Source organism: Macrobrachium nipponense, chromosome 25, assembly GCF_015104395.2.
Source record: "Macrobrachium nipponense isolate FS-2020 chromosome 25, ASM1510439v2, whole genome shotgun sequence".
Taxonomy (NCBI): domain Eukaryota; kingdom Metazoa; phylum Arthropoda; class Malacostraca; order Decapoda; family Palaemonidae; genus Macrobrachium; species Macrobrachium nipponense.
The window spans coordinates 41,596,649-41,617,492 of record NC_087214.1 but is presented as its reverse complement, the minus strand read 5'-3'; the positions used below and the strand labels follow the sequence as shown (position 1 = coordinate 41,617,492).

The window sequence follows — 20,844 nt, the reverse complement described above, 5'->3', positions numbered from 1 at the left end:
TCTCTCTCTCTCTCTCCTCATGAATTTTGCACCAATTTGCAAAGCCTTTGCCTCTTTTGCTAACAGCTATTGTACTATCTGTGTGTGTATGTGTGTGTGTGTGTGTGAATGCCAAAATCTTATTTTTACTTGTATTATCTCACATTTCCGTTGTCTCTCTCTCTCTCTGGATGAGAGAATTTAATCTCTTTTGTTGCAGTATTCCGTTGTTATTGTTGAAATCTCTCTCTCTCTCTCTCTCTCTCTCTCTCTCTCTCTCTCTCTCTCTCTCTCTCTCCTGAAAAGCCACACACACACACACACACACGAACCATCGATGCAAAAAGCCTCATACATTCATACATACATACATAACATCACTTATGACGCCAAGAACACGTCATAATTTTGGGAGGACCAATCAGCTAGGCCCGCCTTCCTCCCTCGAGGGACCATAAGGGGTAAAATGACTGTCACACACACACACACAGTGACACACACACACGGACTGAGCTCAGTCAAGGGTCGATCTTGGCCCTGTGAAGACGCACGAGTGAGTGAGTGAGTGAGCCAGCCAAAATTCCGAGTGACATCCAGCCATCGAGGAGACTTCTTGTTTCTCTGTGCACGTCATGGGGATTGAAGGGTTATCCCTGATCACTCGAGGAACCTGGGATTGATGCAGTCGGGAGCTGCCTTCGTAAAACACAAAAGGAATAAACAAATGAGGTGGGTAAACGGGAGTAAAGGAGTCGCGTCACATTACTTCAAGTATGAGTAAACACCATCACCATCTTTTGATGTCGCTTCGTGAGTAATTGGGAGCAGCCTCAGACGTGCTGCTTGTTTACTTACAAACAACTAAACAATATCTGAAGGTTTAACTGGCGAATTTACTTTATGCATAAATCTCACATAACGAAAATAACTTTTACCGTTTGAATTACAGAAGTCATTCTACGCAATAGAAACACACAGCCTCATTCTGACCATTGTTTAAAAAGTTTCCAAACTTGCAACAGCCCTTGGGAGTTTGGTTTGAGGGACAATGGGCCAAAATAAGACGTGACAGATTAACAGAAGACACTGGAAATAAATTCTCCTTAAATGATGCCAAATAAAGGGGATTAGTTTATTTTGTCTCCGAGTGTTTGTTGATGAAAGTGCTGACAAATAATATTACGCTGCTCTCTAACTGAAAAGACTTCCTTTTCAAAGTCACATTGAGCTTTTAATAAGCTTGACAGAACGTTTTAATTTTCTTTCCTATAAATTCTATTGAGATTTATCTTTATTTTTCATAAATTCTAGTGGAAGCTTAGAATATCTTTGTGATAAATTCAGGGAGAGATTAGATTTCTGTATGATAAATTTGATAAATTCTCTGAAGAATGGTGATGCTTTTTTTTTTTTTTTATAAATCTGAGCTCAGAATTACTTTCTGATAAATTCTAGGACAAGTCCTAATGTTCCTTTTGATAAATTCTGGAGGAAATTTGAAGTTTATTTTTGACGAAATCTACAAGTTTGAATTGTATTTTGATATAAAAGTGAAAGTTTTGACGTTCATTTTGATAAATACCATGTTAATGTCAACTTATACAATTTACAACTACAACCCTATGAGTAACCAAAGGCGTGACAGACAGACAAACAGACACAATATCCAATATATAATTACTTTCGTGGTACACGCTGCTACCTGAACGTGAACAGCCGATGTACCTAATATGTCATTTCTGTACATATGTATTCAAGTATTATGTACTCGAGTAGTACATCCTTAAATAAACGGACTAGTACTGAGATGACAAGGAGAATCCCCATCCCCTTTTGTAGCACCAGACAGGACACACCTTCTCACATTTTATTCAAAAGGTCAGCTGGTATGGGGGCCAATTTAGTGAAGACTTCAGCTCCGTCCTAAGACTGACTTGGGACGAGTTGGACTTCAAAATAAAACAAGTAACCTTCGGCGCAATCGATTTTTCTGCACAGAGTATAATGCTGTATGAGCCGTGGCCCCTGAAGTTTTCAGCCACGGTCCGGTGGTGGCCTGTCCCATAGCCTTGCCAGACACATGATCACGGATAACTTTGACATCAAATAAAATAAAAACTACTGAGGGTAGAGGGCTGCAATCTGGTATGTTTGATGACTGGAGGGTGGATGATCAACATGACAATTTTCAGCTCTCTAGCCTTCGAAGGAAGCTGTCAAGATCTGACAGCGGAAAGGAAAATTTGGGACGGACAAACAAAGCCGTCACAATAGTTTTCTTTCACAGAAAACTAAAAAAAAAAACTATACAATTTGACTCCCAAAAGAAGGCAATCAAGAAAAACACACAAACGTATCGAGTTAATAAAACCACATAAAATAAAAATAAGCTGGAAAAATACGAAACCGCAGGTAGTTTAAAACAAAATCTAAATAAACGCAGATGTTAAACAATTTTATGTAACTAAAAACAAATCTATAAAAACACCGGTAAGGCGTTTTAATAAAAATGTGAATAAAAAACATATATTCAACAGGAAAAAACCACGCACAATGTTCAAAGAAATATACAAACACACAGGTATGACATCGAAAATGATAGATAACCAAAAATATGTTATATGAAAACACCAGAATGGAGTTTTAGTAAATTGAAAAAATACAGTTTTAAGAATTAAAAACTACATTAGCGAGTATGAAAGACAAATAAAACTATTTTATATAAATAACCAGTCCACCAGACATCGCTTACCTACCAGACATTGAACAATTACACAACATTTCTCCTTCGAGCAGCACCCATCCCTGCGGCACTTTCTGGCACTTAGGTGGTGGCATTCTCTCTCTCTCTCTCTCTCTCTCTCTCTCTCTCTCTCTCTCATCTCTCTCCCTCCTCTTCCCTTTTCCCGGTGGGCGTGGGCGTGGTGGGTGGGAGGAGGAGCACTTCTGTAAATATATACATATATACCAACCATGGTCTCCCGGATGTCGAAACTTAGCACGCGACAAAGCGACACTCCAAGATCGATCCCAGCGGGAGGGAAAATATACTTGTCGCGTTTCTTGCGATGACCTAAGCAGTCACTGATGTATGGTCAACTAGTGAGGGATATCTAGGGTGGATAAGGAGTTATCGTTTCTTAAGAGAAAAGGTGTATATTCTCTCTCTCTCTCTCTCTCTCTCTACATATATATATATATATATATGTGTGTGTGTGTGTGTGTGTGTGTGTGTGTGTGTATGTATGTATATATACACTATATAAACTAAGCATATACAACCCACATTGTAACCTAATCAGTACAAATTTTTTGCTCCCAACCACTGTATACATTCATAACTGTTAACTACAACACTATCTCATCTTCTTCATTAAATCATCATAAACACAATTCTCTCTCTCTCTCTCTCTCTCTCTCTCTCTCTCTCTCTCTCTCTCTCTCTCTCTCTCTCCAATAAACATTAAGCTGAGTCTTTGAGCATAAATTTGAGAAGAATGCACAAGGGACAATTACATGTTACACTCGTTCCTTCAGGGAGGCATTCCACTCTGTCTCGCTCAGGGACTGTTTGGCTTCATCAGGACAGTTTGTCATCTGCCAGGAACTAATTCTCTCTCTCTCTCTCTCTCTCTCTCTCTCTCTCTCTCTCTCTCTCTCTCTCTCTCTCTCTCCAGGAGATATTGAGAAAATCTCTTCCGAGAAGAGATTGATTTGATTTTCATCTCTCTCCCCCTCTCTCTCTCTCTTTCCACAGGAGACATTGAAGTCTCTTCCAAGAAAAGATTGATTCTCTCTCTCTCTTCTCTCTCTCTCTCTCCAATAGAAACATTGAGAAACGTTCTTCTAAGAAAGGATCCATTTGATTTTCATCTCTCTCTCTCTCTCTCTCTCTCTCTCTCTCTCTCTCTCTCTCTCTCACCCAGCTGTTATAAGCACGAGTTAATGAGCGTCAATAATTCCGGCAATTGGCCCCCACCCGCCACACACACACACACAACACACACATTTCCACGACCTACACTACAAACCTCTTCCTTTGAGCCTTAACCAATGTTTTCGTGCAATAAGAGTTTCCAAGAATTAGTTTTCCCTAGCCATGAGCAAGAGCATCTCTCACTCTCTCTCTCTCTCTCCCCCCCCCTTCTCTCTCTCTCTCACACACACACAAGGAAGCTGCCAAATTAACGTCATACTAAGTGCACACGTGCGCCCAAGGGCACTGTCCCTGGGAGGAAGCAGGCAGGCAGGCAGTAGAATGCTGCCCCCTTGGTCGGATTGGATTGCTTGCTTGTTTGTCCTCATGAATCTTAACTGAGCTGAGGACAGTCTTCGCGGAATCCATTTGTTGCTGGAGTGTTTCTGCCTCCCTGTGATGTGTGTGTGTGTGTGTGTGTGTGTGTGTGTGTGTGTGTGTGTGTGTGTGTGGCATAAGCCTGTGATTTAGACCAGACATTATTTTGATATGTATCTACTGACGTTTCTCCCACAGGTTTTTTGACAGAAAGGAAAATTGGGAATGGAGGTAAGGCGTCTCAATGGTCGAATTTCCTATTGGTAGAGGAATTTCCTTGCTGACCTCAGCAGTTATTTTCCCCAAGGGGAAAAATAGGTCATAATAGAATCTAGCATAGGTCAGCAGAGTATGAGGATGCATGCATATATATATATATATATATATATATATATATATATATATATATATATATATATATATAAATATATATTAATATATATATATATATATAATATATAAAACTATATATAGAATCACAGGGGTAACATACCCAATAAACAACACTGGGTAAAGAGGTGAAGGTCAGTCTCTCGTATGTACAAGTTTATTGCCGACATTTCACATCTCTTGATGCATCTTCAAGGCTGGAGAAATTAATCACTTACTTTAAATTCGTAAAACAAAGTCACTAATATACCTTCAAACGGTTGTGTTCAATTCTTAAAATTAAAGCAATGTTTTATACAAATAACACAGAAACACACGTAAGACTAAAAGAGACACATAACAGGCCAGAGCTAAAAAGCAACCAAAAGAGAAATAGAGAAAATAAAGATAAGAAGATACCGACAACGAACGTGGGAAGTAAACAAACTGGTAATTAGGCTCTGAACAACTGGGCGGACCAGGATTGGGTATTTAGAGTGGGTATAGTTATCTTCATTAAAATAGACTCCAATACCAACAGCTCCTCGTCCTGACGAGCAGATCCAATCGTTTAAAATCATTCGTGTCGGGTAGTTTCACAAATTTGTGAATGACTACGAATGTTGAACACTTCAGGATTGGAAACAGTCCGCAACCCTTCCTCAAGCTGACTCCTTGGGGAGCGCAGAAACGACCCTTGATCCACCGTACTAAGTTCCCAGACTACATCTGGGACAGGTATATTTTCAAACAATACGGTCTTCTTCTTTTTCAGGGTGAAGGACAGACTTAGGTCGCCCGTGACATCCAACGTTATCTCTAAAAAACTATATGTGCGTTCGTTGTCGGTATCTTCTTATGTTTATTTTCTGCTTCTCTCTTTTGGTCACTTTTTAGCTCTTGACTTGGTAGTTGTCTCTTTTAGTGATTCTATGGTACTTGTATGAAATACTGCTTTAATTTTAAGAACGAAAAAAATACAACAACCGTTTGTGGTATATTAGTGACTTTGTTTCATGCATTTAAAGTAAATGATTAATTTCTCCAGCCTTCAAGATACATCAAGAGAAGTGAAAAGTCGGCAATAAACTTGTACATACGAGAGACTGGCCTGTACCTCTTCACCCTGTGTTATATATATATCAATATATATATATAATATCTATATATCTATATATATAATATATATATTATAAATACATATAAACATACACATATGTGTGTGTATGTATGTCCATTACCAGACACAACCAACGTGAAATCTGTCAAAATCGAAGAAATACTCAACCCCAACTTCTCAACCACCCAGCCTCATGTAATAGAGTCTAGAGTACAGCACAAAATAGAGAAAATACAAAGCAGGAGACGAGCAACAACACCACCAAGGGAGAACTGAAGTCCACAGGAGGAAATGTCGATGCATGAAGAAAACATCGGCCCCACAAACATTTCCTAGGAAAACAATATAAAAGAGAACTGCGTTTCCCCCTAATCACAGAGACACACGCTCAATTCCTTCCTCTGAACCGATCCTCAAGAATTCTTCTTGTAAGAGATACAGATGGAGATGAAATGAAACTATTCTCTCTCACGAACAAGTAAACAAGTAACTTTGGCTGTGCAAACATCCTGTTTAGAGTCGAGATTCTTGCGTCAGCTAACTGTAAGTTTGGCTGTGGAAATATATGCATATATATATATATATATATATAATATATATATATATATATATGTATATTATATATATATATGAATCTCTTGCACTTAGGAACCTAGAGTATTGCAATCTCTAGAAAATAGAAATTTCCTTTTAATAAGAATCTTTGGCCAGTGGGAACTGTTAACTGGGATCTCTGGCTTATATATAAACACACATATACATACTATATAATATGTATTTATAAATATGTAGAATCTACTGCTCATTTTTACCAGATACATATGTAATTGCAATGCCCTTCTCGTGGTCATGTCGGCAAGGTGACCTATTCGTGATTATGGTATGGCGGGTTCGTTTCCCACTACCGGGCATCATGATTTCTTCATATTTCTCTGAAAGTTGGATCTCGAGTCTTTGTAGTGGCAAACGCATGCAATAAAGAGCAAAGAATTTGAGAAGTTAAGAGGCATTGTGGCTATTACAATTACATGTATATATTCATATATGCATGTATACATATATGTATATATGTATAATTACACATACATATGTATATTTATATATTTAAATATAATTGCATTTCTACAAATATCTAACAATAATAATCATAATAAGAAGACTATCATAACAAAGAGCATCAAGTAATGCTTACAGTGCGCCACACGAGGTGCGCTGACGACACTTACCATAATAGATACGACCTTTAGACAAACACCTGTTACGCGACCTAATCGGTCTAAGAAAGGATCTCCGGTTAGAACGCCTCAAAAAAGGATGGCCTTATCAGTTTCCTGCGGAGGTCCTTTTATCAATCCTGTGTCGAGGCGTTGGCAGTTAAGAGCGGTTCTCTCTCTGTCCCCTCACACAAGCTAGGAGCTCTCTTCTCCTCACACAAGCTATAGGAGCTCTCTTCTCCTCACACAAGCTATAGGAGCTCTCTTCTCCTCACACAAGCTAGGAGCTCTCTTTTCCTCACACAAGCTAGGATCTCTCTTCTCCTCACACAAGCTAGGAGCTCTCTTCTCCTCACACAAGCTAGGAGCTCTCTTCTCCTCACACAAGCTAGGAGCTCTCTTCTCCTCACACAAGCTAGGAGCTCTCTTCTCCTCAACCAAACAAGCTAGGAGGTCTCTCTTCTCCTCACTCAAAAGCCTAGAGCCTTCTCTTTCTCCTCCACAAACTAAAAGGAGCTCTCTTCTCCTCACAAAACTAGGAGCTCTCTTCTCCTCACACAAGCTAGGAGCTCTCTTCTCCTCACACAAACTAGGAGCTCTCTTCTCCTCACACAAGCTATAGGAGCTCTCTTCTCCTCACACAAGCTATAGGAGCTCTCTTCTCCTTACACAAGATAGGAGCTCTCTTCTCCTCACACAAGCTATAGGAGTCTCTTCTTCTCCTTACACAACGATAGGAAGCTTCTCTTCTTCCTACACGACAAACCTAGGAGCTCTCTTCTCCTCACACAAACTAGGAGCTCTCTTCTCCTCACACAAGCTATAGGAGCTCTCTTTTTCCTCCCCAACTAGAACTAGAGCTCTCTTTCTCCGCACACAAACTAGGAGCTCCTTTCCTCCTCACACAAATCTATAGGAGCTCTCTTCTCCTCACCAAACAAGCTAGAGGAGTCTCTCTTTCTCCTCCTCACACAAACTAGGATTCTCTCTCTTCTTTCCTCCTCACACAAGCTAGGAGCTCTCTTCTCCTCACACAAGCTATAGGAGCTCTCTTCTCCTTACACAAGATAGGAGCTCTCTTCTCCTCACACAAACTAGGAGCTCTCTTCTCCTCACACAAACTAGGAGCTCTCTTCTCCTCACACAAACTAGGAGCTCTCTTCTCCTCACACAAACTAGGAGCTCTCTTCTCCTCACACAGGCTAGGAGCTCTCTTCTCCCCATCTTCTCCTCACACAAGTTAGGAGCTTTTACTTTTCTTGCAGGTAATTCGGACTGTGGCGCAGTCTCCCACAGGAAGCCGTGCAAATAATTGGAAATTCTTCAGCAATTAATTGCAAATTCTTCTTAAGTTTAAGTGAAGATGCAGTGCGTTATACTACCTTGATACTAACCTCTTTGCATTTTCGTACATTTTTATTCATTTATTAATATATTTTTACTTTCTTCTTCTTTCCGTATTTCTCTTTATCTTCTCTTACTTCTTCCTACTGAATGCTAATATTCTTTTGAAGGTTGAATTTCAAGTCGGTGGCCCCATGAGGGAGCGGTGGACTTCTTGTTCCTTATGAATAGGGTTCTTCATCTTCTGAATAATAATAATAATAATAATAATAATAATAATAATAATAATAATAATAATAATAATAATAATACTCACTGTGATCCATGAACCAATACTGAGCATGAATATAATAATAATAATAGTAATAGCAAATTATTTAGATTTGAAGGAAAACTCGACACGCCGTCGACAGCAAGATTATCATGTCCTCTTCATCATGGCTTTGTAGAAAGGAGGATAACTTAACCGATGAATAATGAGCTAAAGGAAATGAATAATGAGAGAGAGATGAGTAACGGTCCCATTTACTCACACGAGCGTTGAATAAACAACTCGCCAGTGTCGTGGGATTTCCATTTGGCAGAAGGGCGACACGGGACATTTGTCAAACCCCTCGAGAAGGAGACTCATCCAATGTTGAGTCATGATGCTTACTGGGACACTTCTCTCGAGTACCTTTCGAGTAGGCAAGGCCGAATTCATCGCGGGTCGTCAGAAATCATCATAAAAACACTTCATAGGCTTGTTCAGTGGCTGACTCATCTTTCTGACTCTTCTCTCGAGTAACTCTCGGATTTCCCGCTTGCATAAATCATCGCTGATCGTCAGGAATCGTCATCATAGCTCCGTATAAACAAAACATCGCAGCCTTGACATTAAGCTCACCTTCCGTAACTAGGCCTGTTCAGTAGTTGGATGGGGAACCTCACGTGATGAATCACCTTTTGGACATCCCTTTCAATTACATTTTGGGCTTTCAAGCTGGCTATCACTAACTAGGTCTGTTCAGTAGCCGGATGGGTAACCTTAAATGATAAGTCATAATTCTGACACTTTCAAGCCTGTTGCACTTCCTAATTGCACAATTCACCCTGAATCATCATAAATCATCATGACAACAATTTGTGTAAAAAACAAAGTCTTTGCCTTCACGATTTGTAAAGTGGATCATCACTAGGCCTGGTCAGTAGTTGGATAGGTAACCAAGAATGCATTTCATAACCTCCTAAGACCATAAGCAAACTTGCAACAGACTTTAGGGGTCTATAGTTAGTTTTTCTTTGTGTGTGTGTGTGTGTGTTTGCTAATTTCCTATTATTTTCTCCCCACAGGAAAGAGAACATCTTGAGGGACCTAAGCACCAAAGAAAGAAATCTATCCTTTCGTCCTCCTGAACACCAGGGAAGAGAAGGAATTCCAGAGCTTCAAGGTGAAATGATCGAATAGTCGATACATCTTGATATCTGGAACTAGTATTCCAATCTGGTACAAAGCATTCCTAGTCTTCGCTCTTCACAAAAAGTAATATTTCTATGAACAAGACACCTGTAAAAATCAGTCTAATCAGTTGTTTCACTGTTTGTTTTTTATGCAATAGTATCTGAAAATATAAGTGTTGTGTTGTTTCTCGTGCAATACATTCTCAGAATATAAAAATGTTGAGTCTTATACAATATATTCTGAGAACATAAATGAGTGTTATTTCTCATTTAATTCATTCTGAGAACATAAATGAGTGTTGTTTTTCATGCGATTCATTCTGAAAACATATAGAATGCTGTTTCTTCTGCAATATGTTCCTAGAACACAATAGATCGCTCTGTCTCGTGCAACACATTATGCAAACATAAACGAGTGTTGTTTTTTGTGCAATACACTTTGTAAACACAAACGGTGTTGTTTCACGTGCATATCATTCTGCTGTTGCTTGTGCAATACATTCTGTGAACAAAGTGTTGTTCATCATGCAATACATTCTGAGAACATAGAGTGTTGTTTCTCGTGCAATAGATGCCGTGAACATAAGCAGTGTTGTTGTGTATTTATACTAAACATAAGAGTGTTGTTTCGTGGGCGATACATTCTGGGAAAAAATGGCTACGTAATATTAACGATTATTAGTCATTAACCCACAATTCACTACAAATAAATCCAGCAATGAAAGATTACGGTGAACAACCCGGAGGATTACCTCAAGAGCAGCGTAAGAACAACGTCAGAACAAACAAATAAAAGGGAGCAAACGAACCACAACAACAAAAATCACGGGGAGACAACAATAAACACGGAGATGACAAGAATGCAGACGAGGTGGGCTGACCTACAAAAAATGACTCCACGTTACTACTACTAATGCTGGTGAGTCGATCAGCTGATGCGGGAAGACGCAGGAACCGTTACCATGGCAACGTGTACGCCACTACTACTGTTAATGGTGGGGACTTGGACAGTCCTCACTTTGGGCAGAATAACAGCAGCATTCGAGGAATTCGCTCAAGGTAAAGATGGTGGATATTTACACATTTTCAATATATAAATCTTATAGAGCACAGAATACAGAATTCAGGCCAGAGGCTAATTAGCGCTGGGACCTATGAAACGGAAACTGACATTCAAAAGGTCTGAAAGATGTAACAGGAAGAAAACATTTGTAGTTGCACTAGGAGAGGCTGTCAAGTGCGATGGAAGAAAGAGAATATGAACGAAGGTACAGTAAAATGGTTGCAGCTAGGGGCTGCAAATAACCTTAAGTAATAGTGCCTACAGACGGCAATAACCCCTTACGGAAATAACTTTTATATAAATTTTTACTTTAACCGCTTTTGTAACATTTTCTTCATTGCTGCAAAATTTTAAAAATATTTTTGCTCATCATATTTCTGTTTCTTTCGTCTGAAAAGTCTACTTTGCAAGTGAATGGTAAATTAGTCTTGTTTCATAAAATGTTTGTTATAATAATAATAATAATAATAATAATAATAATAATAATAATAATAATAATAATAATAATAATAATAATAATAATAATAATAATATCAACCCTTTCAAGAGTTAATCAGCTGACTAGTGACTTACCATGATAACAGTTGAACTCCCAAAGGGGGTAATAATAATAATAATAATAATAATAATAATAATAATAATAATAATAATAATAATAATAATAATAATAATAATGAGAAGAAGAAGAAGAAGAAGAAGAAGAAGAAGAAGAAGAAGAAGAAGGAATGATAACAGCGGAACAAGATCAGGCCCTAAGAACCAGATATGTCCAAAGAACGATAGATGGAAATAACATCTCTCCCATATGTAGGAAGTGCAATACGAAAAATGAAACCATAAACCACATAGCAAGCGAATGTCCGGCACTTGCCACAGAACCAGTACAAAAAGAGGCATGATTCAGTAGCAAAAGCCCTCCACTGGAGCCTGTGCAAGAAACACCAGCTACCTTCATGTAATAAGTGGTACGAACACCAACCTGAAGAAGTGATAGAAAACGATCAGGCAAAGATCCTCTGGGACTATGGTATCAGAACAGATAGGGTGATACGTGCAAATAGACCAGACGTGACGTTGATTGACAAAATCAAGAAGAAAGTATCACTCATTGGTGTCGCAATACCATGGGACACCAGAATTGAAGAGAAAGAGAGGGAAAAAATGGATAAGTATTAAGATCTGAAAATAGAAATAAGAAGGATATGGGATATACCAGTGGAAATTGTACCCATAATCATAGGAACACTAGGCACGATCCCAAGATCCCTGAAAAGGAATCTGAAAAAACTAGAGGCTGAAGTAGCTCCAGGACTCATGCAGAAGAGTGTGATCCTAGAAACGGCGCACATAGTAAGAAAAGTGATGGACTCCTAAGGAGGCAGGATGCAACCCGGAACCCCACACTATAAATACCACCCAGTCGAATTGGAGGACTGTGATAGAGCAAAAAAAAAAAAAATAAATAAAATAATAATAATAATAATAATAATAATTATATCGTATCTTTATGTCTGCAGTTCCAATAACTCCCCAGAGAGTATTAATCAGGAATTCAAAAAAGAAAACATAATTCGAGTCTTGATGAGGTTCAGCTCAAAATTCTAAACTTTTCAACCCAATTTGGGGTTGCTGCTTCGCCATGAAGACTAACCCCAACCCCGCAACCTCTTAAGAAAGGCATGATTATTATCATTTTTTTTTTTTTTTTTTTTTTTGCTCTATCACAGTCCTCTAATTCGACTGGGTGGTATTTATCCAGGTTGCATCCTGCCTCCTTAGGAGTCCATCACTTTTCTTACTATGTGTGCCGTTTCTAGGATCACACTCTTCTGCATGAGTCCTGGAGCTACTTCAGCCTCTAGTTTTTTTAGATTCCTTTTCAGGGATCTTGGATTCGTGCCTAGTGTTCCTATGATTATGGGTACAATTTCCACTGGCATATCCCATATCCTTCTTATTTCTATTTTTCAGATCTTGATACTTATCCATTTTTTCCCTCTCTTTCTCTTCAACTCTGGTGTCCCATGGTATTGCGACATCCAGGAGTGACACTTTCTTCTTGATTTTGTCAATCAACGTCACGTCTGGTCTATTTGCACGTATCACCCTATCTGTTCTGATACCATAGTCCCAGAGGATCTTTGCCTGATCGTTTTCTATCACTCCCTCAGGTTGGCGTTCGTACCACTTATTACTGCAAGGTAGCTGATGTTTCTTGCACAGGCTCCAGTGGAGGGCTTTTGCCACGGAATCATGCCTCTTTTTGTACTGGTTCTGTGGCAAGTGCCGGACATTCGCTTGCTATGTGGTTTATGGTTTCATTTTTCGTATTGCACTTCCTACATATGGGAGAGATGTTATTTCCATCTATCGTTCTTTGGACATATCTGGTTCTTAGGGCCTGATCTTGTGCCGATGTTATCATTCCTTCAGTTTCCTTCTTGAGCTCTCTCCTCAATAACCATTGCCACGTGTCATTGCTGGCTAGTTCTTTAGTCTGTCTCATGTATTGTCCGTGCATTGGTTTGTTATGCCATTCCTCTGTTCTGCTTGTCTTTCTCTTGTCTCTGTATATTTCTGGGTCTTCGTCTACTTTTATCAGTCCTTCTTCCCATGCACTCTTGAGCCACTCGTCTTCACTGGTCTTCATATATTGCCCCAGTGCTCAGTTCTCGATGTTGACGCAGTCCTCTATACTTAGTAGTCCTCTCCCTCCTTCCTTTCGTGTTATGTATAGTCTGCCCGTATATGCTCTTGGGATTATTATTATTATTATTATTATTATTATTATTATTATTATTATTATTATTATTATTATTATTATTATTATTATTCCGAGGATGAACCCTATTCACATGGAACAAGGCCACCACAAGGACCATTGACTTGAAATTCCACCTTCCAAAGAATATTATGGTGTTCATTTGAAAGACGTACCAGAGGAGTACCAGAAAATAATAGAAATACAGAAAGAATTACCACGTATTAAAAAAGAAATAAATAAATGAGCAAATTAATAAAGATAAAAACGTAAGTAGATTATTAAAATACAAGGGGACTTGCTTCAGGGTAGTGATGAAGCACTGAATCTTTGCTTGAACTTTCGAGGAGGTTCCCTTTAGAGGAGGTTCCAACTGCACGACCTCCTCCTCCTCAGTAGTGAGACCGTTCCACAGTCTAGCTCTCCAGCGGTGCATGAAGCTTCAAAATCTGACCACGTTTGATTCGCAAACTACTAATGAAACTTGTCTTTTCCGACAGATTGTCGCATATACGAACTGAAAGGACACACTAAGTACTTCAAGTCGCCACTCATCTCCGTCCACAGCCTCCTGACGGTGTCCTTCTACAACAGGGAAGAGGGGCACTACCCCAAGGACATCCATGTAATCCTACGGGAGGATACTCAGTAAGTCTGGCAGCAGCCTGAGTAGGTTGATGTTACCACCTTTCATTCTTAGTTTTCTGTAAAAGAAAACTATTGAGGTGGCTGTTTGTCTGTCCATCCGCACTTTTCTTGTCCGCCCTCTGATCTTGAAATCTACTGAGGCTAATAAAAGGAGGGAAATCATAACTTGGTAACGTAACCTACCTTGGCATCCACCATGAACTGGCAACTCAGCTGCTAAACCAAGTTATGATATCGAGGCTAAAACCAAACTAACATAAACAAAAAAGAATTTGAATTGGAAATCCCAATTGATATGCTGATCATCCACCCTCCAGTCATCAAACGTACCAAATTGCAGCCCTCTAGCCTCAGTAGTTTTGACTTTATTTAAGGTTAAAGCTAGCCATAACAGTGCTTGATTTCTTAGGGTTTAGTGACTTTTATGGGCCAACTGGAAGATTTAGGATGACTCGGGAGTGTACAGAGTTCCCAAACATTCTAGAAGTCCAAAGGAATAAAGTAATACCTTAATTGAACAGACACCCACTTAGCAGCTCCTTTATCATAATTATTTTCTACAATGACACTATTTCAGATGGGATGCGTTTTGTAATAAGTCTTATTACAATTCAGTGTTACGTTTAAAGTACAGGATAACTGAGGTTATGAACTACATGGAATAACTGTTAGCCGTTAGGTGAGTATATGCCCTGAAGAGTGATGCCATAGTTACTTCTGCCACGACATCTTTTGAGAAGAAGTCCCTTAGCCTTTGAATAAATGTCCTTCAATAGGAAACACTGCTATTAAATTGTGTCCTCTCTTTCTAGATAAAGTACCTTACCCTTTGAATAGACAGCCTTCCACAGAAAAAGACTAAGCCTTTGAACAAAAGGCTGTCCACAGGACAGACAAGAATGACAAAAGTGTCCCCTCCTCTGAGATTCCTTCGAGGTCCTTCAGCCCTTAACTTCAACACTCTTCCACAGGAAAGACTGCAATTCAACTGCGTCCTCTCCTTCTAGATGAAATCCTATAGCCTCTGTACGAAGGGCCGTCCACAGAAATAACTAGCAATATGCTACAAGGGTCTAACTGACCCGGTCTAATAAAGTGAGAGAAATCATAACCTGGTAGCGTAACCTACCTCGGCGTCCACCATGAACTGGCAACTCTGCTGCTAAACCAAGTTATTAGATCTAGGCTAAAACCAAACTCTGAGATACAAAAATAGTCTATTTCCCCAAAATAAAGTAACATAAACAAAAATGAAATTGAACTGGAAATCCCAAAAACATGAAACACAATTACTCCTTGAATAGTCATCTCGATAAAAGAATTGTCTCACACTATCACCTCATAAAAACTTATCAGATTAAATCACCATTTTCCCAAAACTAAAATAGCAGTCAGAGAATTAATTTTATGTAGTGACAATCCGAATCCATCTGTGAAAAGAAACCACAATTATCAGAAATAAAATAAAAATGGTTAGACATAAAATGAAAATGTAATTAGAAAATATTTTTCACTGCACTTCGACTTCTCTCTGGGCATCTGTAAATGTTCAACGGTTTACCAAAGTCACTATTACCACCTTTTTGACGGATCTTCTGCACTTTCCCACTAGATCTTCCATGTAACTCTCTCTATCTTGAATAGCTGCTTTCCGCCCGCAACACATTATATTACACCCTAAGAAGCCCTGGTATTCGTACACAGACACTCACTAAATTGTTGTAGAAGCTTCCATGAACACGCCCTATTTGGCGCACGAACAGACACATATCTGATGTCACGATCACATGACCTCTCACCTTTCAGGCTTGACAATAGTTCGCTATGTAAACTTGTGGCATTCAACCACCAAAAGTATTTGATGATATCTTGAAGCTTTTCCATAACACTCACGACTGTTCTGTTACACATTCTAATCTGTTCGCGACATAATCCGTTGAACCCTAACTAATTACTATCAGTGCAGGTAACAAATACAACAGTCTTCTTCTAGATGAGGTCCTGTAGCCTTTGAATAATTGGCCTTCCACAGGATATACTGCAATTAAATTGTGTCCTCTGTTCAATGAACAAAGCAAAGTCCACAGGAAAACCTATAAATACGACAGTATCTTCTCCTAAACGAGGTCCTTTAGCCTTTGAATAAGTTGCCTTCCACAGGAAGAGACTAGAATTACAACTGTGTCATCTACTAGATGAAGTCCTTTAGGCTTTAAACAAAAGAGCCGTCCACAGAAGACTGCAACTACTTCTCCAGGAAGTCCTCTGAATAAAATGCCGTCCACAGGAAAGGCTAGAATGACAACTGTGTCCTCTCCTCCAAGATGAGTTCGTTATGCCTTTGAACACAAAACCTTCCACTGAAAAGACTGCAATTAAACTGTCCCCTTTCCTTTAGCCCTCGGCTTAAACACCCTTCCACAGAACTGACCAAAGTCCTCTATATTTCAGAAACGGCACCAACATGAACAAGATCCACATCAACCCAGACGGAGTTCTGTTTCTGGACCGCGCCAAGCTCAACAACCTGACTTTGAGCCCCAGCTGTCAATCGGGAAGTTGGCTCTCTCTGGCCATTATGCTCCAGGACCAGAACATCGTCATATACGAGTATGTAGTAATGGTTCTCGTTAGGATGTACAAGTATGCAGTGATGTTTCTCATTGATGTTTCTCAGTATGATACACGAGTATGTAGTGATGGTCCTCATTACGATGTATGAGTATGTAGTGTGTTTTAAGTAGTTAAATTTTCATCATAATTTTCAACGATCATTGAATTTGACAGAAAAGTTCAACATTTCCTTAATTATTTGGTGCAAATCATGAGTCAAGGTTACTTTAAAACATTCTTAGTTTTTCTTAAACTTCAGTAAATCATTTAAATATTACTCTCTTCTCTCTTACTTTTATTCTACATAAATTCTTAGTTTTTCTTAAACTTCAGTAAATCATGTAAATATTACTTTCTTCTCTATTACTTTTATTCTACGTAAATTCCAAACGCAGAACTACAGATGCTAAAAATTGCCTGTATTTATACCCATGAAAATTATATTAAATACTAACAACAAACCTCAAGAATGGTCTGACAGAATTTGATGAAACTGATGATAATGAAATAAATAAACCCTAAATTGGCGAAATTATCGCCATTAAAGCCGCCTCATGACCAAGTCTATTCCTCGCGAAGGTTAAACATCTGGCTGGTGTGTCACGTTACGAATGTATCTGCATAGAGTATATTTCAATGCTTCCACTAAGCTAACCACACAGACAATTAAAACAGATCATTGACAAACATTTTAACTTTCTTTTTATGCTCTTGATACAGCACAGACTTCTTTCGCTGGCAATATAGAGGAGGAAGATTAGTTGCTATTCTAGTCAATTTCAGTTCATCTGCTCCGAAAGGTCAGGGGTCAGGCAGGCCCTTGAACTACTGCAGTGTATACACTTGCACACATACATTAATATATATATATATATATATATATATATATATATATATATATATAATAGTGTGTGTATCTATCTATCTATTTATCTATATATATATATATATATATATATATATATATATATATGTGTGTGTGTGTGTGTGTGTGTGTGTGTGTGTATAGTATGTGTACTTCTCCTTTTACAGGCCACACAATACGTCATTACATTAACTGTTAAATCGTGGATGAAATCCTTTTGCAGAAAACTTCTCAAAATCTACAATAATAATAATAATAATAATAATAATAATAACAATAATAATAATAATAATAAATAATAATAATAATAATAATCATAATAATAACAATAATAATAAATAATAATAATAATAATAAGAATAATTAATAATAATTAATAATAATAATAATTAACAATAAGATAATAATAATAATATCTCTAGGCAATTCATAATCTAGTGGAAAAAGTGCGAAATTAAAATCCACAAATATATAGTAAAAATATTATACTAAAGTATATTACTATGCATTTTACATATCAATATAATTTACTATATAGTTGTATATTTTTTATGACACGAATAATAATAATAATATAATAATAATAATAATAATAATAATAATAATAATAAAATAATAATAATAATAATAATGGGCCTAATACACACCACCAGTATCACAGAAACAAATAACTTGACATATGCAGGAGCAAGATTAGTAGCAGAACTGATGGGGATTCGAACACCAACACCACCGTCACAACCAACCCAACAGAAACCAAAACAGCAACCTCCTTGGAAAAGGCGCCTGGAAAAGCAAATCATGGTGATGAGATCTGACTTGAGTAAACTGAAAGAGATGGCAGAAAAAAGGCTAAGAAGCAAGAAAACAAGGGAGGAACTCAACGAGAAATACAAAGTACAAGAGAGGGGACTAAACAACACAATAGAAGATGTAAAACAGAGGCTTAAGGCCAAAGCACACAAGATCCAACGGTACATGAACAGGAATAAGGGATACCAACAGAACAAACTATTCGGAACCAACCAGAAAAGACTATACAGCCAACTAAGAGGGGAAGACAACCACCCGAGAAATTCCTGAAGCCGAATCAAGTAAGAGACTCTGGGAAAACATATGGAGCAATCCGGTATCACACAACAAACATGCAACATGGCTCCAGGAAGTCAAGGAAGAAGAAACAGGGAGAATAAAACAAAGATTCACAGACATCACGACAGACACAGTCAGATACCAACTAAAGAAAATGCGAAACTGGAAAGCCCCAGGTCCCGATGAAGTCCATGGATACTGGCTCAAAAACTTCAAGGCCCTACACCCACGAATAGCAGAACAACTCCAGCATTGTATCTCAAATCACCAAGCACCCAAATGGATGACCACAGGAAGAACATCCTTAGTACAAAAAGACAAGAGTAAGGGAAATATAGCCAGTAACTACAGGCCTATCACCTGCCTACCAATAATGTGGAAGTTACTAACAGGTATCATCAGTGAAAGGCTATACAACTACCTAGAGGAGACAAACACCATCCCGCACCAACAGAAAGGCTGCAGAAGGAAGTGTAGGGGCACAAAAGACCAGCTCCTCATAGACAAAATGGTAATGAAGAACAGTAGGAGAAGGAAAACCAACCTAAGCATGGCATGGATAGACTATAAGAAAGCCTTCGACATGATACCACACACATGGCTAATAGAATGCCTGAAAATATATGGGGCAGAGGAAAATACCATCAGCTTCCTCAAAAATACAATGCGCAACTGGAATACAATACTTACAAGCTCTGGAAAAAGACTAGCAGAGGTTAATATCAGGAGAGGGATCTTCCAGGGCGACTCACTGTCCCCACTACTCTTCGTAGTAGCCATGATTCCCATGACAAAAGTACTACAGAAGATGGATGCCGGGTACCAACTCAAGAAAAGAGGCAACAAAATCAACCATCTGATGTTCATGGACGACATCAAGCTGTATGGTAAGAGCATCAAGGAAATAGATACCCTAATCCAGACTGTAAGGATTGTATCTGGGGACATCAGGATGGAGTTTGGAATAGAAAAATGCGCCTTAGTCAACATACAAAAAAGGCAAAGTAACGAGAACTGAAGGGATAAAGCTACCAGATGGGAGCAACATCAAACACATAGATGAGACAGGATACAAATACCTGGGAATAATGGAAGGAGGAGATATAAAACACCAAGAGATGAAGGACACGATCAGGAAAGAATATATGCAGAGACTCAAGGCGATACTCAAGTCAAAACTCAACGCCGGAAATATGATAAAAGCCATAAATACATGGGCAGTGCCAGTAATCAGATACAGCGCAGGAATAGTGGAATGGACGAAGGCAGAACTCCGCAGCATAGATCAGAAAACCAGAAACAAATGACAATACACAAAGCACTACACCCAAGAGCAAATACGGACAGACTATACATAACACGAAAGGAAGGAGGGAGAGGACTACTAAGTATAGAGGACTGCGTCAACATCGAAAACAGAGCACTGGGGCAATATCTGAAAACCAGTGAAGACGAGTGGCTAAAGAGTGCATGGGAAGAGGGACTAATAAAAGTAGACGAAGACCCAGAAATATACAGAGACAGGAGAAAGACAGAAAGAACAGAGGAATGGCACAACAAACCAATGCACGGACAATACATGAGACAGACTAAAGAACTAGCCAGCGATGACAATTGGCAATGGCTACAGAGGGGAGAGCTAAAGAAGGAAACTGAAGGAATGATAACAGCGGCACAAGATCAGGCCCTAAGAACCAGATATGTTCAAAGTATGATAGACGGAAATAACATCTCTCCCATATGTAGGAAGTGCAATACGAAAAATGAAACCATAAACCACATAGCAAGTGAATGCCCGGCACTTGCACAGAACCAGTACAAAAAGAGGCATGATTCAGTGGCAAAAGCCCTCCACTGGAGCCTGTGCAAGAAACATCAGCTACCTTGCAGTAATAAGTGGTACGAGCACCAACCTGAAGGAGTGATTGAAAACGATCAGGCAAAGATCCTCTGGGACTATGGTATCAGAACGGATAGGGTGATACGTGCAAACAGACCAGACGTGACGTTGATTGACAAAGTCAAGAAGAAAGTATCACTCA

The 20,844-nt window shown here is 38.8% G+C and overlaps 1 protein-coding gene and 1 long non-coding RNA gene across 3 annotated transcripts in view; one reads left to right on the top strand and one right to left on the bottom strand.

The window, feature by feature from the left end:
- LOC135199406 (uncharacterized) overlaps window positions 1-20,844 on the bottom strand; it is a 277,650-nt gene that overhangs the window by 36,000 nt on the left and 220,806 nt on the right. The window lies entirely within an intron of this gene.
- The window catches only part of LOC135199398 (uncharacterized), a 25,366-nt gene continuing 4,985 nt past the window's right edge, over window positions 464-20,844 (top strand). Inside the window, exons 1-4 of one of the 2 annotated variants that reach the window (XM_064227392.1) lie at window positions 464-708; window positions 9,653-10,819; window positions 14,085-14,232; window positions 16,684-16,842. In XM_064227392.1, coding sequence (XP_064083462.1) covers window positions 10,696-10,819; window positions 14,085-14,232; window positions 16,684-16,842 — 431 coding nt within the window. In that variant the 5' untranslated portion in view covers window positions 464-708; window positions 9,653-10,695. The remainder of the gene's footprint in view (window positions 709-9,652; window positions 10,820-14,084; window positions 14,233-16,683; window positions 16,843-20,844) is intronic. The other variant, XM_064227391.1, reaches the window with a different exon arrangement.